This window comes from Aptenodytes patagonicus, chromosome 17, assembly GCF_965638725.1.
Source record: "Aptenodytes patagonicus chromosome 17, bAptPat1.pri.cur, whole genome shotgun sequence".
NCBI classification, from domain to species: domain Eukaryota; kingdom Metazoa; phylum Chordata; class Aves; order Sphenisciformes; family Spheniscidae; genus Aptenodytes; species Aptenodytes patagonicus.
Window position 1 is genome coordinate 8,044,005 of NC_134965.1, and position 27,216 is coordinate 8,071,220.

At 67.2% G+C, this 27,216-nt stretch overlaps 3 protein-coding genes across 24 annotated transcripts in view; 1 reads left to right on the forward strand and 2 right to left on the reverse strand.

Annotated features, from left to right (window-relative positions):
* Positions 1 to 452: 452 nt before the first annotated feature.
* SEZ6 (seizure related 6 homolog) lies at positions 453 to 15,362 on the reverse strand. 3 transcript variants are annotated; one of them, XM_076354641.1, is made up of 17 exons: positions 15,278 to 15,362; positions 6,777 to 7,352; positions 6,571 to 6,704; positions 5,462 to 5,654; positions 4,927 to 5,112; positions 4,684 to 4,852; positions 4,112 to 4,278; positions 3,835 to 4,029; positions 3,282 to 3,420; positions 3,001 to 3,197; positions 2,730 to 2,924; positions 2,455 to 2,646; positions 2,178 to 2,375; positions 2,032 to 2,070; positions 1,800 to 1,920; positions 1,617 to 1,719; positions 453 to 1,284 (listed from the first exon to the last, which is right to left on the reverse strand). In XM_076354641.1, the coding sequence occupies exons 1-17, from the start codon at positions 15,342 to 15,344 to the stop codon at positions 1,255 to 1,257; spliced, it is 2,901 nt and encodes a 966-aa protein (XP_076210756.1). In that variant the 5' UTR covers positions 15,345 to 15,362; the 3' UTR covers positions 453 to 1,254. The 3 variants fall into 3 exon arrangements, with proteins under 3 accessions (XP_076210756.1, XP_076210755.1, XP_076210757.1); XM_076354640.1 differs by having other exon boundaries at positions 453 to 1,300; XM_076354642.1 differs by lacking the exon at positions 15,278 to 15,362 and adding an exon at positions 12,952 to 13,171 and having other exon boundaries at positions 453 to 1,300.
* A 4,281-nt stretch (positions 15,363 to 19,643) lies between these two features.
* On the forward strand, positions 19,644 to 23,131 carry PIPOX (pipecolic acid and sarcosine oxidase). The gene is made up of 8 exons (XM_076354397.1): positions 19,644 to 19,769; positions 20,502 to 20,650; positions 21,105 to 21,306; positions 21,386 to 21,568; positions 21,631 to 21,783; positions 21,853 to 22,011; positions 22,162 to 22,237; positions 22,332 to 23,131. Exons 1-8 carry the CDS (start codon positions 19,644 to 19,646, stop codon positions 22,460 to 22,462), a joined length of 1,179 nt encoding a protein of 392 aa, XP_076210512.1. The 3' UTR covers positions 22,463 to 23,131.
* A 517-nt stretch (positions 23,132 to 23,648) lies between these two features.
* The window catches only part of MYO18A (myosin XVIIIA), a 33,715-nt gene continuing 30,147 nt past the window's right edge, over positions 23,649 to 27,216 (reverse strand). For 19 of the 20 annotated variants that reach the window (XM_076354989.1, XM_076354986.1, XM_076354985.1 and 16 more), the window contains 2 exons: positions 25,522 to 26,700; positions 24,267 to 24,334 (listed from right to left, as the gene is read on the reverse strand). In XM_076354989.1, the coding sequence (XP_076211104.1) occupies positions 25,530 to 26,700 (1,171 nt within the window). In that variant the 3' untranslated portion in view covers positions 24,267 to 24,334; positions 25,522 to 25,529. Of the gene's footprint in view, positions 24,335 to 25,521; positions 26,701 to 27,216 lie in introns of all 20 variants that reach the window. The other variant, XM_076354991.1, reaches the window with a different exon arrangement.

A 27,216-nucleotide genomic window follows, 5' to 3' on the forward strand; every position in this document is an offset into this window, starting at 1 on the left:
CCCGCCGGCAGGGGGCGCGCGGCGAGCGGCGCGCCAGTGCGGAGGGGGCGGTATCCTGCTCGTGACGTCATCTCAGCGGAGGACACGCCCCTTAAAGGGGCACTGGCGGCCCCCACCCCACCCCCCCCGCAGCGTGTGGCGGGAGGGGGCAGCATGGGGGGGGGGGGGGGCTGGGGCGGGGTGAGCGGGTGGGGGGGGGATGCCGCGGGGATGCTGTCTGGGGGCGCAGGGTGGGGTGCGGTATGGGGGTGCAGGGTGGGGGGGCATGGGTCAGGGCGGGGGCAGGGATGCGGGGGGGCTCAAGGGCCACCCTGGGGGGTGGGGGGTGGGTTTGCACCCCCATTCCGGGCTCCCCGGCCCTGCTGAGGAAGACGCCACCACTTCTTCTAAAACACCAGTTTTTATTAATGAAACAACCAAAAGATGGGGGGGGGGGGATCCTCTCCAGACCGGGGGGGCGGCTGGGGCCGGGGCCGAGGCCACCAGCCCGGGCGGGACGCGGCGGGGGGGGCACAGCCATGCCTGGTGCCCCCCTGCCCACCCCATCACCCCGGGCTGGCGGCCCAGATCCGGCCCTGGTGGGGTGCCGGGACGGGGGGGGGGGGGGGGGATGCGCCGGTGGCAGAGGAGACGCCCTGGGGAGGGCGAAGCAAGCGGGGGGGCCGGGGGGGGACACACACGCAACATGCTTGGGGCACTGGGGGGACATGTCCCTGTGTGGCGCTGGTGGGAGACACGGGGGTGCAGGGGGGCCAGGCCCTGTTGCTGGGGGTGGGTGAGGGGTGGGTGGGCACCTCCATGGCCACCCAGGCCCTTCGCCCCCCCAGGGCTTTGCAGGGTGTCCCGCTGGCCCCCCCCCCCCCAGCCCCAGGGAGCCCTGTCCTTACCTGGGGGGTCCCCACGGCCCCGCTCCCCCTGCCTGGGTCCCTCCTCCATCGCGGGGGCCGGGGGCGGGGGGGGGCTGCTGTGCCCCTGCGGGGGCCGGGGTGGCAGGATGGGGCCTGGGGACCCCCGTTGGCTCAGCAACCCGTGAGCCCGGGGCGGGGGGTTGGGTGACAGCGGGGCTCGGGCAGACCCCACGGGGGTCCGGGTGGGTTGGGAGTGGCAGGGGGGTGGCCGGCGCCCGGGTCGCTCCCATCGAGCGCTCGGCTTGAGTCTCCTTGGGAGAGGTGCGCCCGGCCCGTGCTGGGGGCTGGCGGGCACGGGGGGGCCCGGGAGGGGTGGCTGCGGCGCCCAGCTCCACGCTGCCCGCGCCTAGATGGACACCTCATATTCCCTCGTCTCCTGCAAAGAAAACAGACTGCGAGGGGTTGGACACTCGGCGGTGCGATGGGGTGCCCGGGACGGGGACGGGGCATCTCCCACCCCGTAGGGCCCTGGGGGCACATCCCAGCCCGGGGATGGCCCCAGGGATGCATGTCCCACCCCGTGCATGGTCCCTGGATGGATGTCCCACCCCGTGCATGGTCCCTGGAGCGCATGGCCCCATCCCGTGCCTGTCTCACCCCATGCACAGCCCCTGGCACGCATGGCCCATGCGATGCTCGGTCCCCGGGGTGCCCAGCCCCGGCCGGGGGTGGGGGGGGTGGGGGTGGGGCGCGGGGGCCAGTACTTACTCCTGTCTCGTAGGTGGGGTTGTCAAAAGCCGACTCCACGGTGATGTGGTCGTAGGGGTGGGAGCCAGCGAGGGGCAACTGCAGGGTTGGCTTCCCCTGGAGCCTGCAGGGAGAGGGCAGCTGGGGCGGCCGTGGGGCTTGGGGGGGACCCCGCAGGGGGACGGGGGCCACCCGGCCACTCACTTGGAGAAGTAGAGATAAATGCCCCCGATGAGCAGGGCCACCACCAGCACGGGCAGGAAGATGGCAATGGCGACGTTGGTGCCCTCCAGTGCCGTCCCCGAGGGCACGGCTTTGGCCACGGCTGCCCGGGAGAGCGGGGGCTCACCAAGGGGGCACCCCACATCGGCTGCACCCCGGGGTGCCTGTCCACACCCCGGCACCCCAGGCTGCCCCGACAAACCCTTGCCCTTACCATCCAGGTTGCGGTTGCTGTAAAACTCATCGTAGGAGGCTGGAGGGGGCAGAAGAAAGAAGCCAGCGTCAGCGGCGAGAAGCGGGGTGCCGAGCGGCGCTGGCGGGGTGCCGGGGTGGGGGTGGGGGGTGAGGGTGTCCTCTCACCCTCCTTGCAGATGGGAGGCGAGCCGCTCCAGCGCGAGGGGTGCCCGGGCAGGCAGCGCAGGCTGCCCTCACCCAGCAGCGCCCGGCCGGTGGCACAGGAGAAGCGTAAGGTGGCTCCCGCTGGGTACAGCCGCCGCTCGGGGCTCTGCCGCCCGCCCGCCGGCACGCCGGGGTTGTGGCAAGGCTCGTACGTCTCCGCTGCGGGGCAGGGGCACGGTGGCATCAGTGCCTGCCGCCGGTTCAGGGGATGTGCCCGGGGAGGGGGTACCTGACTCACGGATGCACTTGGGGAGACGGTCGCTCCACTTGGGTCCCCCCGCAGCGCGGTCGTGGCAGGTGAGGGTCCCGGCCCCCGCCAGGACATAGCCCTTGTCACAGACGTACTGCACGGTGGCTCCCACCGGGAATTTGGGGCTGGAGACCACCCTGCGGCTGTGCTCGGCGTCCCCGGGGTCCCGGCAGGAGGTCACTGCAGGCGGGAGGGACCGGGGGTGACGGCGGCCGCCGGGGACGCACTGCAGGGCAAGGGGGACACCGGCGGGAGCAGCTCACCCCGCTCGCAGGAGGGCAGGTCGCCGCTCCACGTCAGGTCCCAGTGGCACATCAGGAGGTCGGTGCCGGCCAGCTGGAAGCCGGGGTAGCAATGGTAGGTGACCACGGTGCCGTGGAGCAGCTCTGGCTGTGAGGACGTCTTCCAGCCGTTGGCGATGTCCGGCAGCTCGGGGCAGGTGTCGTTACGGGGGACCTCTGCGGGGACAGTGGGGTGAGCAGGGTGGCGGGGACACTGGGGATGCCGGGGACGCCATCCCACCGTGGGGCTCACCGGAGAAGTGGATGACGAACCCTTGCCGATAGGCGAAGGTGCCAGCGCCGGGGTCGGACTGGAACTGGACGGTGACATCGGCGGTGGAGGCGTAGAGCTTGAAGCGGCCACGGGCACCCGTATACTGGCCCAGGATGCGCGCCGTCAGGTCGTCCCCATCGTAGAAGGTCAGTACGTCCCCCGCACCCAGCCGCAGCCTGGGGCGGTGGGGCCGTGAGGGTGGGGGGCACGGGGACCACCCCATCCTGCCAGCCCCATCCTGCAGCCATCCCCGCACTCACACCCGGACGTCCAGCATGACGCGCTTGTCCTCCTCCACGTGCAGCCCCCAGATGCAGTCCTGGCCCTTGCCATACGCCTCCGGCCAGTTGGGTGACAGCACCACGCCGGCCGCGTCCGTCAGCTCCCCGCTGCACACCGCTGCAGGCACACACCAGGCTCGGCACCACCACGGGGACATCCGCCACGGCACCCACCGGCACCTACCACCTGGTGTCCAGCACCCACCACAGCCCCCCGGCTCCAGCACCCACTTCAGCACCCCAGCTCCAGCACCCACCATCCCCCTTAGCTCCAGCTCCAGCACCCACCACGGCACAGTGGCTCCAGCATCCATTGTAGCCCATCCCCGACACCAGCACCCACAGCAACCCCCAGCTCCAGCACCCACCATCCCCATTGGCTCCGGCTCCCAGCATGTCCCTCAGGTCCAGCACGCACCGCAGCACGGTGGCTCCAGCATCCATCATGGCCCATCTCCAGCTCACACAGCACCCCCCAACTCCGGCGCCCACTGAACCCCCAGCTCCCAGCCCCCCCGGTCCTGGTGCCCACCACGGCACGCCGGCTCCGTCTCATTCCACTGCGGGTCGCTGAGGTCGACACACTCGATGATGGTGGAGCCCTGCTCCAGCGTGTAGCCGGGGTCGCAGCTGAACTCCACTGTGGTGCCCACAGAGTACCGGGGGTTGCTGGCCGTGAAGTTCCCGTACTTAACGAAGGGCTCGTAGCAATGCCCCTGCTCAAAGGCTGTGGGCACAGGGGCGAAGGTCTGTGGCAGCCAGGCAGGCACGGGGATGCCTGGGTACCCCCCTATGCCCTGGCCCCATACCCTCGTATCGCAGCGCCATGCCCGCAGCGGCCCCGCTGCTGTCGGTGGTGAGCTCCACGAAGAAGTGGCGCCCGGTGCTGAGCAGCCCCTCGATGGGCAGGTACTCCACCTCGTAGGAGTCATACACCGGCGGCGCCTCCACGTTGTTGCCGTTGCGGATGATCAGCCTGCCAAGGCACGGCAGGGGCAGAGTGCTGTGCCGGCCATGGCCAACAGCACCCATCCTTGAACATGATGAATGGCACCCACCCTTGGGCATGGCCAATGGTATCTTCCTTGAACATGGCCAACAGCACCTATCCTCGACTGTGGCCAATGGCCAACAGTGCCCACACTTCGGCATGGCCAACGACACCCATCTTTGAACATGGCCAACAGCACCTGTACTTGGATACGGCCAATGACGCCCATCCTTGAATATGACCAATGGCACCCATCCACGGGCATGGCCAATGGCCCCCATCCTTGGATATGGCGAACGGCACCCATCCTTGAACATGGCCCTGTGCCCGGTGCGGGGCTGCCCCAGGGTGCCCCCACTCCCCCCAATCCCCCCCGTCCCGGGGCCAAACCTGTCGTCATCCTCTGCCAGCGAGACCTTCTCGAAGTGGAGGTGCAGGCGGTGGCTGGCGGGCGCTTCCAGCAGCCAGTGGCACGTCAGGTTGTTGCTGTAGTTCCCGGGGAAGCCGGGCGAGACGATGCGTCCCACGGTGGCGTTCCGGACCACCCCGCCGCACGCCGCTGTGGGAGAGGGACCATCAGCGGCCGGCTGTGCCGTGCCGGCTGTGCCGCGTCTCCCCGGTGCCGGTGCTTACCAAGGCAGAGGGGCTCACGGGCGCTCCAGAAGGGGCGGGTGGCATTGCGGCAGGTGAGCCGGCGGGCTCCCTGCAGCTGGTAGCCGGTGGTGCAGCGGAAGCGGGCGTCCCCGCCGGGGTGCAGGCTGCTGACTGAGACCTCCCCGAAAGCCGGCCGCGCCGGGAAGGGGCAGCTCAGCAGGTAGGCTGGGGGCAGGCAGCGGTGTTACTGGGGGGGGACACACGGATCCCCCAGGACCCCAGCCCGCCCCACGCCCAGCACCTGCCTCCCCAGCCCCCTGGGAGCACCTGGGTGCTGCAGGGCTGGGTGACACAGTGCCTATCGCTGCCGGTAATGATGCTAAATGAGCCCATAATTGCTCATGCCAATTAGCTCTCCACTGACGTTCTTCGCCCGGTAGGTGCCCGCTTAACCAGCCAGCGGCACAGATTAACTCCGCCACGCATCGTCACTCTCCAAATTGGTGGGGGAGCCCCCGGGGGGGGGGAGGGGGTACACGGGGGGTCTGTGCCTGTGGTGGGCGCTGCCCCGTACCTTGGTAGCGGAAGCGGTAGGAGCCGGGGCTGGGGGGCCGGGGGCTCTGGAAGCGGAGGGTGAGGAGGTTGGCGGGGCTGCGGATGACCTGGCCCCGCAGCAGGAAGGACTCGTTGGCCAGGAGGGTGGGCTCCAGGCTCCCCGCGCTCTCCACCGTCAGCGTCTCCCCCTCCAACAGGCTGATGTTTTGTACCTGCGGCGGACGGCCAGGCGTCACTGCCCCAGCATCGCCCCGGCACCCGGCTCAGAGCCGGTCCTCGGGCAGCTTGCCCGCGGTCGATAGCGCGCTGGAGCTTGTCTGCACGGGGCAGCACCTTTCAAACACGGTTAGCAGTGCCATAAATCATCCCGCCGTGCAAAGAGCGGCAGGGCCCAGCCGGTGGCTCCACCGGAGTGCCGCGGCACAGCCGGACCCACACCAACAGTCCTGCCAACAGCCAGGCATGCGCCCCAGCGCTCCAGAGCAATTTGCTATTAATGATGTTAATTAAGCGGTGCCGCGCAGTGATGAGCGGCGGCACTGACGAGCGCTGCTGCGTGAGGAGGAGGAGCAGGGGCTGACCGCGGAGCTGCTGCCTCCTGCTCACTGCCCGCTTTCGGTGTGCCACGGTGCTGCCCTGTGGCGGCTCAGGCGGTGGGCTGGGAAGAGGTGGGGGACACACGGCCGCCTGCCGCTGACGGGAACAGCACGTGGCCTCAGCACCGCGGGAGCTGCTGCCAGCCTCTGCTCCTGGCAGATGGGCACCAGGTTTTCCTGGCTCTGCACCACAGCGTCGCACCCGCCGGCATTGCTTACACCTTCTCCATCAGTGCTTCATTAATTAAATCCCGTGTTGCTTCTTCCGTGATGGGTGCCAGCCACGGCAGCCGGTGAGCACAGGGCTCCCACCAGCTCACGTGTCTGCATCCCTGCTGCAGGGTCCGAGAGTGGGCGATGCCCTGAGCTGGCTCTCCTGGCTCGGGGACACGGGGACAAGGACGAGGACAGGGACAGGACCACCTGTTTGCTGCACTGTGCATGGCCACGCAGCCACGGCACGGAGCAGGGGACGGGCCACGCTTGCCTGCCGGCACTTGGCACCCCATCCCACCCGCAGCCCCCAGCTCACCTTGAGCTCCACGCCGTAGCCAGGGTAGACGGAGATGGTGTAGGTGCAGTCTAGGCTGCCATCGTAGGGGACAGCGGCCGACTCCGGGGACACCAGCCAGCCCTCGGGGCCCGCCAGTGTCCGGTTGCAGGGGGCTGGTGACAGAGGAGACCCTGGCTCAGCCCTGCTTCGCCCCAGCTCCCCCCAGCTCCCTCCCCGGCCCTCACCTGGCCCCTGCAGCGTGGTGACAGTGGTGGTGGTGATGGTGGAGGTGGTGGTGGTCCCCTCCTCATCCCCGGGGACCACAGTGGCCCCAGCGTGGGGTCCCAGGGATGTGCCGGGGGCGGCGGGTGCCTGGCTGGGGGACGCGGGGCCCGACTCCGGCACCCCAGTGGGGGACCACGAGGGGTCGGCACCCGGCATGGCCCCCCACGCCTCCCCCCATGGCCCTGGGCGCCCCGCCGGCGTGGTCAGCGGGTCAGTGGGGAAGGCGGCCCTGGGCAGGGCGGGGGTGCGTGGCGGGGGCTCAGGGGCCGGGGGGCCAGGGGCCGGCTGGAGGGCACCAGCAGGCAGGAGGGGACCGGGGCCGGCGGGCAGGAATGGTGCCTGGCCCAGGTAGTCCTTCTTCAGGAAGGCTTCGTGCAGCAGGTCCTCCAGCAGTGGGTGGTGGTTGAGGAGCTTCAGCGTGGGCGCCGTGCTCACGAAACGAGCCTCCGCCTCCCTCTCCGCCAGCGTGGGCAACGCTGTCGGCTCCCCCTCGGCCTCAGAGCTCTCCCTGGCCTTGCTTGCCAGCCCGTTGAAACCTAGAAGGAGGAGAGAGCGTGGGATGCTGGGGACCCGTGGATTGATGCTGCATCATAGACTGATGCTGCACCAGGGACCAACGCTTCATACTAGACCAGTGCTGCACCATGGACCGATGCTGCATCATGGACTGATGCGGTACTGGGGACTGGTGCTGCACCAGGGACCGATGCTTCATCACGGACCAGTGCTGCACCATGGACCGATGTGGCACCTGGGACCAAGGCTGCACCAGGGACCAACCCTTGGCCGTGGACTGATGCTGCGCCAGGGATGGATGCAGCGCCGGGGACTGATGTTGCACTGGGGAGCGATGCTGGTGCAGTGCCACAGACCTGTGCTGCACCGGGGACTGATCCTGCACCAGGGACCGATGCTGCACTGGGGACCGATGCTGCACCACGAGCCAGTGCTGCTCCAAGGACTGACGCTTCCCTGCGGACCAATGCTGCACCACAGCCAGGACAGCGAACAAGCACATCAGCCAGGTGCGGTGGGGCCCTGCCCTGCCTCGCTGTCCTATGCCCTTCACCGGGGAAGCCCAGGCAATTAAGCACTAATTAACACTCAGCTGCAGCTTGTAGACGTTAAGGGTGCCCACCCCTGCCATGACCCAGCCCTGGTGGGGACAGCCCTGGGGTTGGCTGTTCCTGGTCACAGCTTGTCCCTCTCCATGAGGTGGCCATCCTGCGCTGAGGGTCCCCCGGGACCCCACATCCCTGCGGTGCAGACGTGCAGGTGATTGCCGTGGCTGCCGTGACCGGCTGCACCGGGGGTGCCACCGGAGCCCAAACGCTAGGACCCAGCTCCGGGCCACCAGTGCAACGAGTCTGCGAGAGCTCAGCTTCTCTCCATCCACCTGCCAGCCAGGCTGTCCCCGGACAATGTCAATCTGCTGGGGACCCCTTCCCCTCCGGCGCACCCCATCTCCCACCCGCAGCCACGGGGACCCCCCCGCCACAGCCCCCTGGCCCTCCCGTGCATTATCCACTGAGCAAATCCCCGGTGTGGCCAGTCCAGCCATTTACAGCCTTTAGACCAAAAAATAAACAAATTAATCAGCCCTAATGAGCCACCCAGCACTTCTCCCTGCCGGATCCGGCGCTGGATGGTCTCCTTCCTCAGGGGGCTCAGCTCTCCAGCCCCACCGTGCCATGCAGGGGGGATGCTTCGGCGACAGGGATGCCACGGTGGCACCCAGCATCCCTCCGTGGCCCAGTGCGGGGCGCGAGGCCGTGATAGCGTGTGGGCACATCTCGCCGCCATGCACAGGCGCTGATGACACGATACTGCCAATTACTGGGTAATTATACCGATCCGTAGCAGGGCAGGGCCTCGTGAAGATTAATTACTCTGCGACTGCAACTTTTAAGGGACTATTAAGAGACATTAGCTTGGGTGAGCAGTGTAGGGGGAGCTGCTGGGTGCTGCTGGGCATCCCCACCACCCTGCCACCCCCCCTGTGTCCCCAGCACCCCGGGATGGTGACTATGCCCTGGGCATGGCAGCATGGCAGGGAGGCGAGCACCTGACCGCACTGGCTCCAAAAGGTTCACTTGCCCCCCAGCAAGGCCAGAATTATTTTCTAATAGGATCCATTTATTAGAACATAAAAGTTAATGAGTTTATACTGAAGGGCATCAAAATCTCTTCTAGGCTTTAAGAGCATATTAGTGCTCGGGGCCGGGCCCTGTGCTGCCACGGCCGCCCCACGCAGCGAAGGCTGGGGCAGAGACGCCCACCCCAGCCCCCTGCACCCCCCTGCCCACGGTCTCAGCTGCCCGGGGTGCTGGGGAGCACAGTGGTCCATGTTGGGGCTGCCGGGTGAGGCCGGACCCCACGGCAAGGCTCCTACAGCAGGTCCCATCCGGGTGCTGTGGCACCCTGGGCTGGGCAGTGCATGGGTGCTGTCCTGGGCTCTGCGTGGTGGTCTGGGTACTACAGGATGCTCCTGGCACCAGGGGATGCTCTGGGTACCATGGGATGCTTGGGACTGGGGTTGCTTTTGGCCCTCAGGGGGTGCAGGATGCTCGGGGCACCGTGGGAAGGCAGTGGGTGCCCAGGTGTTGCCACCGGTGCCCCTCGAGCACCACAGGATTAGAGCCTCCACCTCCACAGATGTCTCTAAGCAGCTTATCTCCAGTGACCGTGCCACAGCTGTGTCCCTCCCACATCCCCAAGGTGACCAGGGGCTGGTGACAGGGACCCTGCTACCCAGCACCCGCCCCTCCGGGCCCTGTCACCCAGCAGGGATCCCGCAGGGCTCAGGGTGGGCAGAGGCGGTTGCAAAGGGGCCGTCAAGTCCCCGCCGGGGCCCCTTGCCATGCGTGGCACATGCCCGCGGCTGCAGCCAGGCCGGGGTCCTAATCCCTCACATCAGCTTTGCCAGGCAGGAGCCTATTAACAGCGGCTGGGAGCCGGAGAGATACCAGAGACTAATCCGGCTGCGGCGGGCGGCCACCCCCCCGGCGGGAATCAATGCTGCCTGCTGTCGCAAATAAACAAATACGGTGGCACGCAGCCGCCCGGGGAGCGCCAGTCAATGCCGCCCGCCAAGAAAGCAATAACGTGGCGCCCAGCTCAGCAGAGGGGACAGTGCAGGGCCCTCGGCCGCCCCAGGAGCATCACGGCCCCACGGCACGGTGGTGCTCCATGCCTCAGTTTCCCCATCTGTAGGAGGGAGCTGGCAGCCTGGGCAGGCAGGGGGTGCAGGCAGCCGGGACCCTGGCGCAGGGGGAGGGCAGGCCTTGGGGCTCACGGGAGTCCAGGTTTATTTTCCAATTTAAAATCCAATCTGGCTTTGCCCCCGCGACCGGGGCTGGTAGCCGTGATGAATGAGCTGTCAGGCAGCCGGCGCAGTGCTCCCCCCACCCGCAGCCCCCACGGCGGGCACAGGAGGGGGGACGTGCCCGGTTGATGCCAGATCCCCATCTCTGTCCCCTGCCCCGGTGGCCCTGGGGATGGGGCCCCCCTGCAAGGAGGGGGGCACCCTCCTGCCTGCCTCCGGATAGGAAGGCCCCGTGGGCAGGAGCAGGCAGGGAATGAGGGTGGGCGCAGGCGGTGGGTGGGAGGTGTAGGCAGCATTGAGTACAGGCAGCGTCAGGATGCAAGCAGGTGCGGGTGGGTGGTGTAAGAGCGCAGGCAGGGATGGGTGGGTGGGCGGGTGGGTGCAGGCAGGTGCACACAGACGGTGTGAGGGTGCAGGCAGGTGGGTGCGGGCAGGGCTGCGCAGCCAGCTCCCCACCACGCAGCCCTGCTCCCCATGCCACCCAGCCAACACCACTGCCACGCAGCCGAGCCACCGGCGCGCGGCGTGGGGAGCTGGGCACCCCATCGGCACCAGCTGGCACCCACATCCTGCTGCCCCATGGCCTCTTCTACCCCTGCACCGCCAGCGAGCCAGATGCCCACGGCCAAGCCGGGGCTGCCAGAGCAGCCGGGGAGGGGGGAACCAGAGGGGCTGCCCTGGTGCCTGGGGACACCGCTGGCGAGCGCGGCCGCCAGCCCCGGCGGCTGCCAGAGAAGCCCGGCTTTAATATTCATGGCGGCGCTTGCGGGGAAGCATTTGACCTTGTATGTTTTGTGATTCTCCTTGAATTGAACAGTCATTTACCCGCTGACACATGTCACATGTCGCCACAACCGGTTTCCTGGAGCATCACGGCGGCGGCCAAGCGCCGGCTGACATACCAAACGCCGAGCATCACTGACACTGGGTGGGTGCGAGGTCAGAGCCCGGCAGGCACCGGCGTGCCCATCCCCAGGGCTTTCCTCCCTCCCCACCCAGTGGGTGCCATGGGGTGCCAGCAGTGCCCCCGTCCCCTCCTCGCCACCCGCAGCCCGTGTAATCCCGCTTCCCCTGCTCTCCCTGTGGAGCTAATGCGTTTGTACAGCAATTTCCCTGAGCGGTGGCGGTGATAAATTGCATGTCTGCTGCTATTTCAGACCCGAGCGCTGGAGCCGCGCCGTGCCATGTCCCCCCTCCCCGCGCCGGCAGTGCCCGAATCAGCCCCCCCCCAGCCCTGCATCAGGATCCCCTGCGACGGAGCCCCCACCGCCGGGCAGCAGCCACCCTGTGCCACCCCAGGGCGCCCACAGTATGGGTGCCAGCCCCCCATGGGGCTCTGTGCCAGCTCCAGGCTCCCCTGGGACCCGGCATTGTTCACCGCCCTGGAGCACCCAGACCGCAGGGCACCCCTGGGTGCTGGGGGTGCCTGCCCGGCGCAGGGCAGGAGGGGAGAACAGAGCCGCACTGCCCTCCCGGCTGCCCTTCCCTCTGCCGGCCACAGTAATTAAAATCCGGTTGCGGGAGGAGAGCGAGAGCTGCTTGTCGGGCTCCGTGTTGGGCTGCTCAGCCATGTCATCTTCCACGCAGACACCATTCCCTCCCGGCGGGCGGGAAGCACAGAGCATCGCCGCCTGCTCCCGCCAGAGCTGGCCTCCCGCCTGCCCCCAGTGCCCACCTTCGCCCCCCTGGGAATTCAACGTGAGCATCCCCTTGCCAGCAAAGCCTGCATCCTGCCCCGTCACCACTCCTTCTGTAGGATGAACCATCCAGTTCTGGAAGCCACCAAGGTCTGATGCTACGGCCACATCCCCCGCCTCTGCTGCCACTCCCCAGGGCAGCTGGGGACCACCAGAGCCCACCCTGCCTGGGCATTGCCCCCACACATCGGCCAGCGCCGGCCGATCTGGCATTTCAAGCACCTCTCTGCATTTTTGCAGGGTCACAGCAGCACTCTCACGGCTGATTAATATTTGATCCTTATGGCACAGTTTGTTACTGCGTTTAAATTATATATGTAATAACCCCCGCTGGCATGGCGAGCGCGTGGGCTGGCTCCTGCCACCTCTCCTGCAGGCGGGGGATCGAGCGCATCCCCAACCCCGGCCGATGGGACCCTCCAACGCCTCAGAAGATGTGACGAGTGGCGTTGGGTCTCAGCATGGGGCAGGCCGATGGGAAGCCAGGCAGATGGAGACATCCCCGGCTGCCTCCGATGGGTCCAGGCAGCCCCTTTGCCCACCCAAGGACGCCCGTGGCAGGAGAGGTGCCGGTCCCCCCGCTGGCCCCATTTCCTCAGCAGCCGGAGGAAGGAATGCTGCCGCTCCCGAGCTGCAGCCTGCAACTGGAGGGAATCCATTACCTCCCTGGTTATAGGCAGCTTTCAAAGGCAATCTTTCAATTGTGCGCATTTAAAGAATTGATTGGAGGTGAAATTATCCTCTTCCGCCGGAGACACAACTTCATCTGCCTCTCCCGGGGCCTGCCTGCGCTCACAGGGGGCCCAGCAGCCTGGGGTCAGCCCTGGCCCCTGCCCCAGCACAGGGCTGCACGCCGAGAGAGACGGCCCTGGCGAGGCCTGTGCCGGTCTGGGGGTCCCACCAGCAGCACGGGGGGGGGGTGTGTCCCCGCACTGCTCCACACCAGGCCTGGGGCTGCCCTTGCCATGCCCTTGCCCAGGCTCCTTTGCACCCCATTTTCCCCCCCCTGTGATCCCGCTGCTCCGGCTCTGCCCGGCAGCTGCATGAAGCCCGGGGCCGGCAGCCCTGCCCGGCACAGCACTGCATGCCAAATCCGTCCCCACCGGCGCTAACCTGCAGCCAGTCCTGCGGCGACCAGGCGGACGCGGCTGGCCCAGCCCACGCCCTGCATCCCCGTGGGGCAGCCCTGCCCTCCGGCTTAAGAGCATTATCCAGATAATCCTGGCCTGGCGGCACAGCAGCGTAGCGGTGATGAACTCCTCCGAGGCACGCAGGGGATGAGCACACACGCTGTTAATTACTGTAGCAGATGCCTGCTTCCTTCCCTGGCCCCCTCCTCGCACCGAGACCCCAACCAGCACCCGCATCCCCAGGGACGTCATGTCCCCCATGCGTCATCCCCGTGGGTACGGCGCATCCAGCTGACGCTGGATGGTGCGGCACAGCTCATGGGGGCACAGCCAAGCCCCATGCCCCCTGCTGCTTCCCATTACCTCAGGCTGCCAGGACCCCAAATTATAAGGAGCTCCCTTCAGCATGGCAAAGATGACCCCCCCAAAAATGCCAGGCCTGCGACAGCTTTGGAGAGCTGGGGAGAGGGGGTGCGGTGGGGCAGGGTGGATGGAGCCGTGCCCAGCACCATACCCCCTGGCTGCACCAGCGCCGTGGGGCCCAGACCTCACTTTCTGCTGGGGCAAACCCCTGTGGGCACCGGGGGCCAGTACTGCCCCACGGCTGGGACAGGCCTGCACAGGGTGGCAGGAGAGAGACAGGATCAGGCCCTTCATTGCCACCGCCCAGGGGGCATCTCCAATCCCCCTGGCCTGGGTGAGGCATCTAAAACCCCCATCCTCACATCCCCCAGACCCATGGCACTTCCCCACCATGCACTAGCCCAAGCTGGTGCCAAGTCAAGGCCATGGTGACACCGAGCGTGGCGGTGCTGCACAGAAATCGGGGTGCTGGGCTGGGAGCCCTGCCTGATGGGGGACAGGGAGCAGGTGGGTGAGCCCCATGGGTAGCTCCCAGCACTGACAGCACATGGAGGGGCACAGAGCGGACGGGACCCCGTGGCTCTCAGCCCTGGGAAGGGCTCAGCACCTCCCAGGGCATCCCTACCTCTAACACTCTAGAAAATGCACATGCAGAGTTTAATTAACTTTATTGATATTCAGAAATTAGGGGACTGACTAGAGGTAATTGCTCATTAGAAATCATTAAACTGACACAGTAAGCACCAACCTCCCTCGGGGGAACCTGCCCTGCCCAGGGCCCTGCTCCCAGGACAGAGCCAGGGGACAGAGCCAGGGACACGGACACCCCTCCAGCCTCACTGCCCGCCCCCCAGCAGGGCAGGAGATGGGGGTACCGTGGCCTTACCCCACTTGCTGCCCCATAGAGGGTCCCCCATATACCATCCCCCCCCCCAAGCAAGAAGGCTGTGGCAGCAGCCCCGGGCGGCAGAGCGAGACGGGAATAGCAGCGGGCACAGGGCCACGGCGCCCTTCCCCGCCTGGGCTCGGCTGCCAGATGGGGAGTTTATGTAACTCCCTGCGCGGCTGCTGCCTGCAGCTCGGCTGAGCCGTGCGGGCGGCCTGCGTCCCGCTGCCCGCATCCCGCCGGGCTGGACCCCCGCCCGCTCCTCGCCCCGGACACGCTGCCCGCCATCGGCATGGCCGCGGTGGACCGGAGCACCCCAAGCCCCGGCGGGTCCCCAGTTCTGGTTTTTTTGGGGCAGTGGAGCCGCAAGGTGTTGAGGCAGCCCGTGCCCCATGGGTGGCAGAGCCAACGAGCTGAGCTGGGTGTTGGCTGCTCTCTTTGGGAAGGACCAACACCCCCCCCCCCCCATCCCTGCGTCTCCCCGATGCCCTCCCCAGAGCTGGAGGGGTCACCCCAACCGGGGCGGGGGGAAGAGCCCCAGACCCCAACGTCCCCAAGCCCCATGGTGGGAACAGCACGGAGGGACCTGCTCGCAGCCCGCCGCCGGGTGTAGCCGGCCGGGGGGGGGGGGGGGGGGGCTCGAAGGGCTCGGCAGCCGGGGGAGCGGGTCTCGCCGGGCGGTGCCGTGCCCCCCCCCCCCCGCCGGTAATACCGGCAGAGGGGCTGTCGCCGGAGCCCGCCGGGGGCGGCGTTGCACCAGCCCGGCTGCAAACCGCTCTGCGCGCCCCCGGCGGCTCCCGCTCCCGGCGCCACCGGGGTGGGGGGGCGGATAACGGGGGGGGGAGATTTTCGCTTCACCGGGATTTGGGGAGGGGGGGGGGGGGGAAGAAGCGCCCCCGCCGCACCGGGGGCGAGCGCAAGTTGGCAAAGTTTGGCGGCGACGGAGCGGGGCTGGGGCCACCGGTACCGGGGGTGGTTGGTGCGTATGGGGGGGTGACCAGGATGATGGGGGGTGACCGGGTGGGACGGACGGACGGGTCGGCGCGGGGCCGGCGCTTACCGTGGGCCGGTGCGCGGAGCAGCGCGGCGAGGAGCGGCAGGAGCAGGGCGGGCGGCGGCGAGCCCATGGCCGGCGGCGGTCAGCACCGCGGACAGCTCCGCGCTGCGGGCACGGCCGCGCCGCGCCGTAACGCTCCGAGTGCGGCGCCCGCCAATCCTGGGGCCGGGGGCCTCCGCCTCCCCCCCCCCCCCCGCCGTAACGCTCCGAGTGCGGCGCCCGCCAATCCCCGGGCCGGGGGCCTCCGCCTCCCCCCCCCCCCCCGCCGTAACGCTCCGAGTGCGGCGCCCGCCAATCCCCGGGCCGGGGGCCTCCGCCTCCCCCCCCCCCCCCCCCCCCGCCGTAACGCTCCGAGTGCGGCGCCCGCCAATCCTGCAGGCTGGGAAGGGGGGCTCCTCCCTGCTACCCCACCCTCCCCGCGCCGTAACTCTCCGAATGCGGCGCCTAGCAAATGCTGGGAGCTGAAGGCTGGGGGAGGGGGATCTCCTACCTCCCCGAATACCGGCGACCTCCCCCGGGCTGGGGAGCCACCGAGGGCCGCGGGAAAGGTCCTCGGAGCCCACCCCATTATATCCTGCCTCCCCGCCATTGCCAGCCCCCCCATGCTGAACCCTCCAGGACACTCACCCCAGCCACACCCAGCCCCAGAGACACCCCCAGCTGCCCTTCCCCATCCCTAAATAGCCCAAATGGGGGCTGGGCTCATCATCCCCCAAGCAGGGAAACCTGGGCCCAGGGCAGCCCCTGCAGCTGGGCACGGCACAAAGCCGGGGGTGTGTGGGGGGACCCTTATTCTTTATGGCGAGGGGCTGACACCCGCTCCCCAGCCCTCTGGCTCAGGGTCCCGCTCCCCCGGGAGGGCCGGGCAGCGGGGGGCAGCCAGCCCTGCAGCAGGCAGATGGCGTTGGCACCAGCACCAAGTGGCTCCTCGCTGGCTGCCGGACGGCTCTCGCGTGTGTTAAAAATGAAAAAAAAAACCCAGCTCTTTGTTTAATAACCCCCTCCCCAACTCCACGAAAGCCCAGATGGCTTCGCCTCTCCGCGCCGACGCCTTGCGCGGCACGGATCCCCCGCAGCCCGGCCAGCCCCGGCAGCAAACACGGCCCACACAACCATCACTGGGTGGGTTTTTATTTTTAATCCCAGGCCCTGCTTTGCCGACACGCACCACTCCTGCCACGGAGAATGGCAAACCACGCGCTGCACGGCTCGGCACGGGGAGGAAAGAGCAGTGGCCAGCCCCACGGCACGGGCTGTGCACCGCCAGCCCCACGGCTGCGGTGGGAGCGGGGCAGGCAGCAACGCCGTGATCCTTCTCGTCCCGGGGGGTCTGCAAAACGGGCGGGGGGCAACCGGCAGTCCAGCAAAGCACTTCTAGCGTTAAACCCGAAACTTTGATCTGCCGGTAGCTCCATCAATGTTTAATGCACCAAAGCCCTGGTAGGGCTTGGAAGATGAGCATTTTGAGGCCAAATTGGCATTTCTAATATTATGATATTCAAATAATTTTAATCTGCCCGACGCTTCCCCAGGCACGTACCTGGACTGCTAATGAGGGGCTGCCTTCGGCGGCTGTTGGTTTTGACACAAAGCAAACAAGCCCCTCGCAGATGCCTTCAAAGCGTCGGGGACGGCGAGGGCCGGGGAGGTAAACGGGGTCAAGCGCAGCCGGAGCTGGCACGCTGCGACCGGGCGGGGGGATGCTGTGCTCCCCACAGCCACGCAGCCTCGGCTCCCCCGGGGAGCAACGTTGCTCCCTAATTCTTTTTTAAGTGCTAGCTTGCACTTGCTGGAGGATGAGGCTGGCACAGCCCAGCAGGCAGCACTGGCGTGGATGAGGATGGGCTTTCGGGGAACGTCAGCCACCATCCCAGTGTGCAGTGGGTGCAGTGGGTGCAGTGGGTGCAGCGGGTGCAGCGGGTGCAGTGAGTGCAATGGGTGCAGTGGGTGCAGCGGCTGCAATGGATGCAGTGGGTGCAGCGGGTGCAGCGGGTGCAGTGAGTGCAATGGGTGCAGTGGGTGCAGCGGCTGCAATGGATGCAGTGGGTGCAGCGGGTGCAGCGGGTGCAGTGAGTGCAGCGGGTGCAGTGAGTGCAATGGGTGCAGTGGGTGCAGTGGCTGCAATGGATGCAGCGGGTGCAGTGGGTGCAGCGGGTGCAGAGTTCAGCAGGCAGCAAGCCGCTGCCGAGCCCCGCCTGGCCTTGGCCAAAGCTCCTCGTTCCCAATTTCTCCAGCCCCACATGGATCTGAGCCAGGGTGGCTCCCACAGCCTGCACCAGGCTGTTCCCCAAACCCCCATCACCCCCCCCCCGTGCCGATGCCAGCCCCGAGCTTCCCCATCCATCCACCCAGCCCGCGCAGGGAATATTTCATTTTTACTGTGCTCTCGGCGCAGCTCTCCTGACCCACGCCGGCTGCTTTAGGAAACGGATTTCTTCCTGCCACAAGCGTTGCCTCCGGTTAATTTAAACCCAGGTCAAGAGAATGACGGCAGGGATGCCGGAGACCGGACACAGGGCTGGGGGGGGGGGGAATCCCAAAAACTCACTCCAATGTTAAGATGAGCCCGTGCAGCTGCTTTTTGGGGTCCGGGGCTGCAGACCTCCCTGATGCCTGCGACCAGCCCTGGTTGGGGTCATCCGTGCAATGAAAGCGATGGCTTGAGAGGTCCCGCAGAGCCCTGGGGACGGTCACCGGTGCCGGTGACTGTCCCCGCACCCCACCGATGGCCTCCCCGGCTTCATAGAGGCATGAGCGAGGCTTTTCCAGCCTGATCTATTAACACGCCGTTAGCGGGAGGGGAGTTCATTTTTGCCATTTAACGTTTCACGGATAATTAATTATTCTTCATCTTCCCAGCAAAAAGGGAAGAGCAGGTAGAGGGGCTGTTCAAAGCAAAAAAAGCAAGCTGAAACCCGGGGAAGCTGGTGAATGATTTGTAACATCAAAGGCGAGGGAGGATGTGCTGATTTAATGGGGCACCGCACGATGCAGAGCCCTGGGCATCACAGTGAGTGATGCTGAGACCGGCACGCACTCGTTGCATTAGTGGTCCTGGGCAGCAGCGTGGATGAGGGGCCCAGGGGCGAGCCCGGCCTTTGCCTGTGCTCCCCATCTGCCTCCTCTCACCTTCCCGTCACTGTTATCTGCCAGTTCTGCCTTTGCACGATGCTGGGATGTCCCCGTGACCCGGCTGGGCACCGTGGTTGGGGGGGGCTGGAAATCCCCCCCAGCCTGGCGTGGGCCTCCCGCGCTCCCCGATGCTTCATCCATCACCGGAGGTGAGTGGCAAAATAAATAATGATATTTAACATTTTGTAATAACGACAATTAACCAGTAAATAATGCCTTTTACACCAGGAAAGCCAGAGTAAATTAATTCCCCTAATTAGCTGTCAGGCAGCACGGGGCGGTGGCAGTGGCGGGCAAAGCCAGCAGCCCCTGCCTGCGTTATCCCCCCCACTGACGCATCGCCGGGTGTCCCCAAACCCCGAATAACAACCCAGAATTTTGCAGGCTTGCAAAATCCACCACTGCCGGTGAGACACAGGGCTCCGCGCTGCACCCCGGCTGCTCCGGCGAGCCCTAAATCACGCCTATCTCCCGGTAAAAAAATAACAACAACAGAAGATGGCAACAAAATAGTTTATGGCCGTAATAAATTGTGCCGGAGGAAAAAAAAAAAACTGGTTTGCCTTGAAGCAAGCGGGGGGTTTCCCATCGGCACCCAAATGGGAGCCTTACGGAGCCCCACGTCCCGCCACAGCCGGAGCCGGCAGCCGGCGGCAGGGAGGGAAAGGGCAATTCAATGGAAACAATTTTCCACCACATGTATCCCACCCACGCGCTCTGATCTCGCCCGTGGTGCCCTGCTGCGGTGGGGGGGTGTGGGGTGTGAAGGTGGAGGGGCGGGGGGGGGGAGCGTGGTGCCCCGTGATCACCTGGGGTGTGGGGTTGGGGGGGTTGGTGCTGGTGGTCCCTGTCCCGTGCCAGGGCCGGGGAGAGCGGAGGGTGCCGGGTGCCGGGTGCCGAGCTGGGATGAAAATAGCCAGCAGCGGTGTGGGGGCGGCTGGGGAAGAAGGGGGCTGAACACCCCCCCCCCCCGATGCTGCCGGCTCTGCCATCGCCGACGGACGAGCTGCCTTCCCCAGCGGGACCGGGTGCTGGCATTGGTGGGGGAATGGGGATGCTCCTGCCCGGCCAGTCCCGAGGGGTGGGAAGGATGCGGCCCCCGCATGTCCCCGTTGTCCCCGCAGGGGCTGGAGGGCGGCCAAGACTCTGCCACCCACTCGGCTCGGCCGGACTCTGCCCTGTCCCTCCCCTTGGCTCGGCTCCCAGCCGCCCACAGGGGACGGGGACGAGGACGGACATGGCTGCCCCCAGCCAGCCCCAGCAGGCCACCTACGACGCCATCGTCATTGGGGCTGGCATCCAGGGCTCCTTCGCCGCCTACCACCTAGCCCAGCGCCGCAGGGACACCCTCCTGCTGGAGCAGGTACTGGTGTCCCCAGCCCTGCCGTGTCCCCAGCCCTGCCGTGTCCCCATACCACCGTGTCCCCAGCCCCGATGCGCTGGGGTGGGCACCCGCAGACCTGGCTGCCCTCTGCCACGGCATGGAGCGGAGCTGCTGCCGGCACCCCTGGTCCCCAGTGCCAGCACCCCTGTGTCCCTGGTGCCAGCACTCCTCTGTCACCAGCACCAGGACCCCTGTGTCTCCAGGGCTGGCCCCCTTGTGTCCCCAGTGCCAGGACCCCCATATCCCCAGCACCAGGACCCCTGTGACCTCAGTGTCAGCACTCCCATGTCCCCGGTGCCAGCACCCTTGTGTCCCCAGTGCCAGGATCACTGTGTCCCCAGTGACAGGACCCCCGTGTCCCCAGTGCCAGCACCCCCGTGACCCTAGTGCCAGCACTCCCATGTCCCCAGCACCAGGACCCCCGTGTGCTCCAGTGCCAGGACCCCTGCGTCTCCAGGGCTGGCACCCCTGTGTCCCCAATGCCAGGACCCCCATATCCCCAGCACCAGGACCCCTGTGACCCCAGTGCCAGCACTCCCATGTCCCCAGTGCCAGGACCCCCGTGTCCTGCTGTTTCCCAGCACCGCCGTTGGCAGGGCAGGCTGTGTCCCAAAGCGCCCGCTGCGGCGCAGCACCGGTGCACGTGGGGCCGGCGGGGTTGGGGGGTGGCAGTGGCCGCGGTCGCCCCCACATTCCCCCCCCGCCCCGCAGTTCATCCTGCCCCACTCGCGGGGCAGCTCTCACGGGCAGAGCCGCATCACCCGCAGCGCCTACCCCCGGGCGCCCTACGCCCACATGATGCCCGACAGCTTCCACCTCTGGCAGCGGCTGGAGGCCGAGGCTGGCACCAGCCTCTACAGGTGACGGGGACGGGGACGCAGCCCCCGCCGGGCATCATCCCCTCCCCGCGGGGCCGGGCTGGGGGCTGCGGCCGCTGCTCCATCAGGGCGCAGTGCTGGGCAGGATGAGGCCACCCCAGCCCCACGCAGCGGGGAGGCAGTCGCTGTCTCTGGGTAATTTATGGAGCTCTGTAAAGAAAGCTCCATTAAGGAAATGAGCATCTAAACGATCCCCCGCTGCCGGGGTCAGGGCGGATGGCGCTTGCTGTATTTGGGGGGGCGAGCATGATGCTGGCATCCAGACCTTCCCCGTGCATCACCCCGTGCACCCTTGCCCAGCATCCCACCAGGGCTCAGCACATCCCAAGTGTCACCGATGCCGCTGCACCTCAGTTTCCCCCAGGGGCAAAGCAAGGCGGGGGGGGCTGCGTGGGGAGGGGGCGAGGGGAGAGCTGATGTGGCTGCCGGGGAACAGGCGGACGGGGCTGGTGGTGCTGGGGCCGGCGGGCGACCCGGAGCTGGAGGGCTGCAGGCGCAGCCTGGGTACCGACCAGGTCCTCGATGCCACGGTGCTGGCCCGGCGCTTCCCTGGCCTTCGGCTCCATGCCGGCGAGGTGGCCGTGTGGGACGGCACCGGTGGGGTGCTCTTCGCCAACCGGGCGCTGCGGGCAGTGCAGGTGAGTGCTACCAAGGGTACGGAATGGGGGTCCCCCGGCTCCATCCCCACAGCCACCTCCCATCACCATCCCCACCCAGGACGTCTTTCGCCGGCACGGGGGCACCCTGCGGGACGGGGAGAAGGTGTTGCGCATTGAACCCGGGGCTGTGCTCACTGTCACCACCACCGCTGGGGTGTACCAAGCCCCCCGGCTCATCATTGCGGCCGGAGCCTGGACCCGTGCCCTCGTGGCACCCCTGGGTCTCCGCCTGCCACTGCAGGTAAGGGTCGGCGGCACCGCGGGGCGGCCCGGCCGCGGCCAGGGCTAACCCAGTGACCCCAGCCCCTGCGCATCAACGTCTGCTACTGGAGGGAGAAGGAGCCGGGGAGCCCCAGCGCGGGCAGAGCCAGTCCCTGCTTCATGGCCCTGGGGCTGAGCCGAGCCCCCCACGGCGTCTACGGGCTGCCCGCCCTCGAGTACCCGGGGCTGGTCAAGGTGAGCGGGGCATGGTGGTGGTGGCAGGGGGATCCCCTCGGCAGCACCCCCTGACCGGCTGCCCCCCAGGTGTGCTACCACCATGGCAGCCCCACTGATCCTGAGGAGCGGGACCGGCTCCCCCCGGGCACCCCCCACCCCGATGTTGCCCTCCTGAGCAGCTTCATCAGCAGCTACCTGCCCGGGCTGGAGCCCCGGCCAGCCGTGGTGGAGACCTGCCTCTACACGGTGAGACCCCCCTCAGGAGCGGGACCCAGGTGTCCGGGGTCCCAACCCCTCCCCCACGCCAAGGTGGACCTTGCCATCCCTTCCACCCCCCAACCTTGGGTCCAGGAGAGGACCCTGGACCCCACAACCCTCACGCCGTGGCTCCCCCAGAACACCCCGGATGAAGACTTCATCCTGGACCGGCACCCCAAGTTCAGCAACATCATCATCGGGGCTGGTTTCTCAGGTAGGCGAGGGCACCCGGCCCCCCCGGGCACCCCAGAGCTGGCCGGGGCCGTGGGGGTGGCTGTGCCCCCCACATCCCCCGCTCCTTCCCACAGGCCATGGGTTCAAGCTGGCGCCAGTGGTGGGGAAGCTGCTGTGCGAGCTGAGCCTGGGCGAGGAGCCATCCCACAGCACGGCCCCCTTCACCATCACCCGCTTCCCTGGCGTGCTCCGGGCTGCACTGTAGGTGCAGGGTCCCGGCCGTGCCTGCACGGCATCACACTGGCCTGCAGCTGTGTCTCTGCATCCCAGTGTCCTCAGACCCCAGTGTGCTGGCATCCCCGCATCCCTGCATCCCCACGTATCTCCATCTCCCTGCATCCTGGTGTCCCAATATGCTGCACCCCAGCACCCCTCCACCCCCACACCCCAGCTACCCTGCATCCCCACGTCCCCATACTCCACCATTCCAGCACTCAGCATCCTGGCACCCCTCCGTCCCGGCAGCCCTCCATCTGTGCACCCCAGCACCCCTGCATCCCCACATCCCAGCACCCTGGCATCTCCATACCCCTGCATCCCTGCTACCTGCATCCCAGCACCCTTCCATCCCCGCATCCCACATCCCAGCCACCCCTGCATCCCAGCATCCCCACATCCCAGCATCCCCATATCCTTGCATCCCGGCATCCCCCATGCCGCGCGGGGCCAAGCCGTCTCTACCGAGCTCCCGCTCCCCGGAAACGAATTAAGGAGCTTTGTCAGCCTCATGAAGATGGAGCTGGAACAGCGTGGAGAGACACACTCGCTTAGGAGTCAAGTTAAATGTTTTAATGTTAAATGTGCCATTTTATTATCATTAGATCGCTCCCACTTAATGAAAGCGCATTAGCGCAGCGTGGCTTTATGGCAGCGAGCGCTGAGCTTGGCCCATTTGTTTCCAAGAGATGGTGGGGAAAGGGCTCAAATGCCCTGGTTTGCCGGGGTCCCAGGGGTGCGGGGGGTCCTGGGGGTGCAGGGGGTCCCTGGGGGAGGGAGGGGGGGGGGCAGGGGGCAGCACCCGGCACGGGCCGGTGGGTGCCGGAGCCGAGGCCGAGCCACGTGCCGCGCAGGCGGCCGGCAATGCACATCATCATCTCCTCCGCCTTAAATTATTAACACCGGCAGGCAGAGGGCTCCCATCCCCGCTGCTCATCTGCATATTTATGATTGATAAATGATTCAGCGCCGGCACCCACGAGGGCTGTCTCCCCCCTCCCCTCCCCATCACCCAGGGGTGCAGCGGGCTCAGGGAAGGTGCCAGGCTCGGCGTCTCCATGCAGCCCTGGATCCTCGCCGGGGCTGGATCCATCCCGCCAGCCCACACCACCATGCAAACACCCCCCCGAAGTGGGGGTGACCCCCCCGGCACGCAGAGCAGGCGGCAGCCGGCGTCACCAGTCAGAAATGATGTTTATTTTCATACTGAAAGTAAAGGGGGGGGGGGAAGGGGAGAACGCACAGCTGGGCTAGTGCAAAACAACCAGGCAGGGGTGGGGGGCTGGGGAGGGGGCGACGACAACCCGGGGGGCGCGCGGTACCCTGTCCCCACGTCCCCTTCCCAGCTGCGGGGCGGCTGCTCCCCAGGGCCCGGCCAGCGAGAGACGTCTTTGGCTCAACTAAAAGGGGCTTAAGAGGACGGGAGGGTGCCCGGGGTGGGGAGTTTAAGTTATAAAATAAGGAGCCAGCAGGCACTGAGGAATAAACCCAGGGTGCCAGAGCTGCCGGCTCTGCCGCTGAGGACAGACGGGGGGGTGGGAGGGTGGGGGCGGCTTGGGGCCTGCAGCCAGCGCGCCGGCCGGGCTGCTCCCCCCGCGGCCAGGGCTGGGGGGCTGCTGCATGTCCACCCTCCCCCCCGGTGCAGAAGAAATATCGGCTGCCCGGGGCGGCCCCGCAAAGGAGCTGAGTGTTTCTGGGGAGATGGGAAAGGGCGGTGGGGGGCTAGGCGGGGGTCTCGGCGGCCCGGCTCTCCACCTCGCTGGCGCTGGGGGAGCTGCGGGAGGAGCGGCGTGTGCTTTCCCCGGCGTCCTGCTCCTCGTCCCATCTGTCATAGGCGAAGGGGTGCCGGGAGCCTGGGGGGCTGTGCGGGAGAGAGTGGGGTTAGCGGGGGGACGGGGAGGCTGGCAGCCAGCTGGATGGAGCCTCGATCGCCACCTTTTTTATTATTTCCGAGATATTTGGGGCACACTCCACCGCGACTGACTCCTCGCCGGGCTGAGCCGAGCCCCTGCTCTGCAGCGGGGCCGAGCCAAGCCTGCCCGGCGGCGGCAGCCCCCACGGGCACCCGGCATCACGCGCTCAGAAAAAGGCACGTGGCCGTGGATGCAAATGCTGGCGCTCACGGGTGTCACCACTCGAGGGTCCCGGTCACACTGGAGCCCATGGCTGGGTGCTGGGGGTGTTTCTCCCCCCCTGCCACCCTGCGATGCCTTCCCTGGCCCCGGGACAGGCAGCCTGGCAGGCAGCGGGCAGCCCAACTGCGACCACGTTTCCAAAAGGCTTTTTTCCCCTCCTCCAGCCCTTCTCCTATTCAAGCCATCGGAAAAGAACGAACCCGCTCCGAAATCGCTGCCGGCGAGCCCTGGCGCACCCTCTCCTCTGCCATCAAACAGGGTGCAGAGCCCCAAAGCCCTGCAGGGTGAGGCTGTTCCCGCCCCGATTCCCTGTCACCGGCACCCTACACGGCGCAGGGCAGCAGGATGCGGCCACCCTGAGAAACACCTCTGAGCCCCAATCGCCCACCCTGGCTCTCCCGCCACGGGTGCTGCCTCCCCCCCCCGCGCCCACACACTGCAGCGGGTGCGTGTTAGTACCCGCCCTGCTCCTCCTCGCCGCCTTCGGGGCCCGCTGCCATCCCTGGGGCAGCAAATCCCCCGGGGGTGAGCGGGGATGCTGCGCCGCCCGGCAAACCCTTAAATTTCCTGAAAGAATAAATTCAGCCGCGTCCTGGCCAGTGGCCGGGGAGCCGGGAAGGGATTAGCGCTTCCCAGTGTCCCACGTGCCGCAGTCTCTAATACCGAACACGCTGCGTCCTGGCAGCACAGGCAGCTGCCAGTCCCGCTGCGGCCATGCTGGGGATGCTCCCTATGGCCGGAGATGCGTTGGGGATGCCCTCCAGCACCCCAAAAGCAGGGCTGGCTGCGGACGCAGCGGGGTGCCCTATCCCCCGGTGGAGCTGGGCTCCGTGCCCGGAGCCGGGCGAGGGTTAAGGTGAGCGGTTAGTGGCACACGGGGAGGTTCATGCTGCACGGCACACACTGCTCCCACCTCCTGCCTCAGTCGCTCTCGGGCCGGTACAGGTACTTCATCATCAGGCTGTCGACCTGCTTCTTCCGCTGCTTCTCCTCCTTCTTGCCCCGGCCGGGATGTCCCGGCTCCTCGCCCCCTGCCGCCCGTGGGCCCTTTTTGACACTGGAGGTGCTGCGGTAGGAGCTGGTGGAGCCGGAGGAGGAATCGGAGGAGGAATCGGAGGAGGAACCTGAGTCAGATGATGACTGCTGCTGCTTCTTCTTCTTCCTGGATTTCTTCTTGGCCTTCTTGGCATGCTTCTTGGCGCTCTTCTTCTTCTGCTCCTCCTCTTCCTCGGAGGAGCCCGAGCTGCTGCGGCGCCGGCAGGTGCGCCGAGAGAAGTCGAGGGCAGATGCAGAGCGGCGGAGGCTGCCAGGGTGGCGGTCGGCAGCGCCCAGGGGGGCTGCGCTCCGCGCGCTCCGCACGCTCCGGCTGTCATCCCCCGAGTCGGCCTCGGGGCTGGAGCAGCCCCCGGCCCGTGGTGGGCGGTAGCTCAGCACCTCCTGGATGGCGGCTTCCAGGTCGGGGTCGAGGTAGGAGCAGTGCCCCACGGGGCGGGCGTCCCCAGGACCCCCCCCCTCAGAGGCAGCGCTGCGGGGCCGGGGGGGCACAGAGAAGCTGCGCCCCAGGGGGGGCTGCCCGCGGGACCCCTCGTCCGCCTCCTCCAGGCGGCTGCGGACCAGGGAGAGCCGCGACTCGGGGTGACCCTCAGGCCCCCCACGCCGGCTCCGCAAGCTCCCGGGGCTGGAGAGGGCGAAGCTCAGCACCGAGCACCCCTCGTCCCCCTCGTCCCCGTCCTCCAGCCCGCGCCAGGAGGCGGAGGAGGCCCGGCTCACTGGGGCAGAGGCGACGGAGGCTTTCTCTCCATCGGCAGCCGAGAGGGACCAACGCTTGCCCAGCCCTTGCCGAGCCCGGCTGCTGGCGTCGGCGAAGGCACGGGCGATGACGGTCGCCCGGTCTTCAGGCTCGCCGCCCCGGGCCGCCCTACGGGCAGCGCGCTCGGGGGAAGGCGGTCGCTCGCCAAGCGCACTGAAGAGCGTCTGCTCGTCCCCACGGCCGCCTATGGAGTCCTTGAGGCCTGGCCGCTTCCTATAGCTGAGGCAGCTCAACACCGACACCGGCCGCTCCTCGCTCTCGGGACCGTCCGGCGGGGCTGACCTGCGCCGGCAGCACCGCAGCCCCGCGCACGCACCGGGGAGACAAGAGAGAGACGGAGATGAGCGGGCGGCGGGGGGGGGGGGGGGGGGCAGTGCGGCGGCAAGGCAGCCTTGGTAATTTGCGTCAGCGGGAAATAGCATCGTGGAAAAATGTCATGTAAATGGGGGAATTGTTCTAGCCCGGCACTTTGATTCCCATTTAAAGTGTTGCGTTCAATTTATTTCATTGTTGGCTACCTGGAGCCGCTGCGTTTGATTCCCAACTTCAGAAAAGGTGGAATTATCTCCAATAACAAAATGTTTTACATCTGCACGGCTGAATAAATTAAACCAATTAAGAAAAACCGGCTCAGATCTTTCCCCCCTGCTTGGCAGAGCAGGGGGAGCCCCCCGGGACTCCCAGAGCCCTGCCAGGAAATTGGGTTTGGATAAAAGCAATCTGTGCTCAGCAGGCGAGTGCTTTCCCCGGGGGAGCGGGGCTGTGCGCCCCAGCCCCACGCCGGCCCCACACTGTGGG

Excerpts from the sequence above, each read along its gene's own strand:
- PIPOX (XM_076354397.1), top strand. The coding sequence starts at position 19,644 with ATGGCTGCCCCCAGCCAGCCCCAGCAGGCCACCTACGACGCCATCGTC. Across the intron at positions 21,307-21,385 it reads GGGCGCTGCGGGCAGTGCAG|GACGTCTTTCGCCGGCACGG; the intron begins GTGAGTGCTACC and ends ATCCCCACCCAG. Across the intron at positions 22,012-22,161 it reads TGGAGACCTGCCTCTACACG|AACACCCCGGATGAAGACTT; the intron begins GTGAGACCCCCC and ends TGGCTCCCCCAG.
- SEZ6 (XM_076354640.1), bottom strand. The coding sequence starts at position 15,344 with ATGGGCTCGCCGCCGCCCGCCCTGCTCCTGCCGCTCCTCGCCGCGCTG. Across the intron at positions 2,925-3,000 it reads GTTCGTCATCCACTTCTCCG|AGGTCCCCCGTAACGACACC; the intron begins GTGAGCCCCACG and ends CTGTCCCCGCAG. Across the intron at positions 2,376-2,454 it reads CCGTCTCCCCAAGTGCATCC|CGGAGACGTACGAGCCTTGC; the intron begins GTGAGTCAGGTA and ends CCTGCCCCGCAG.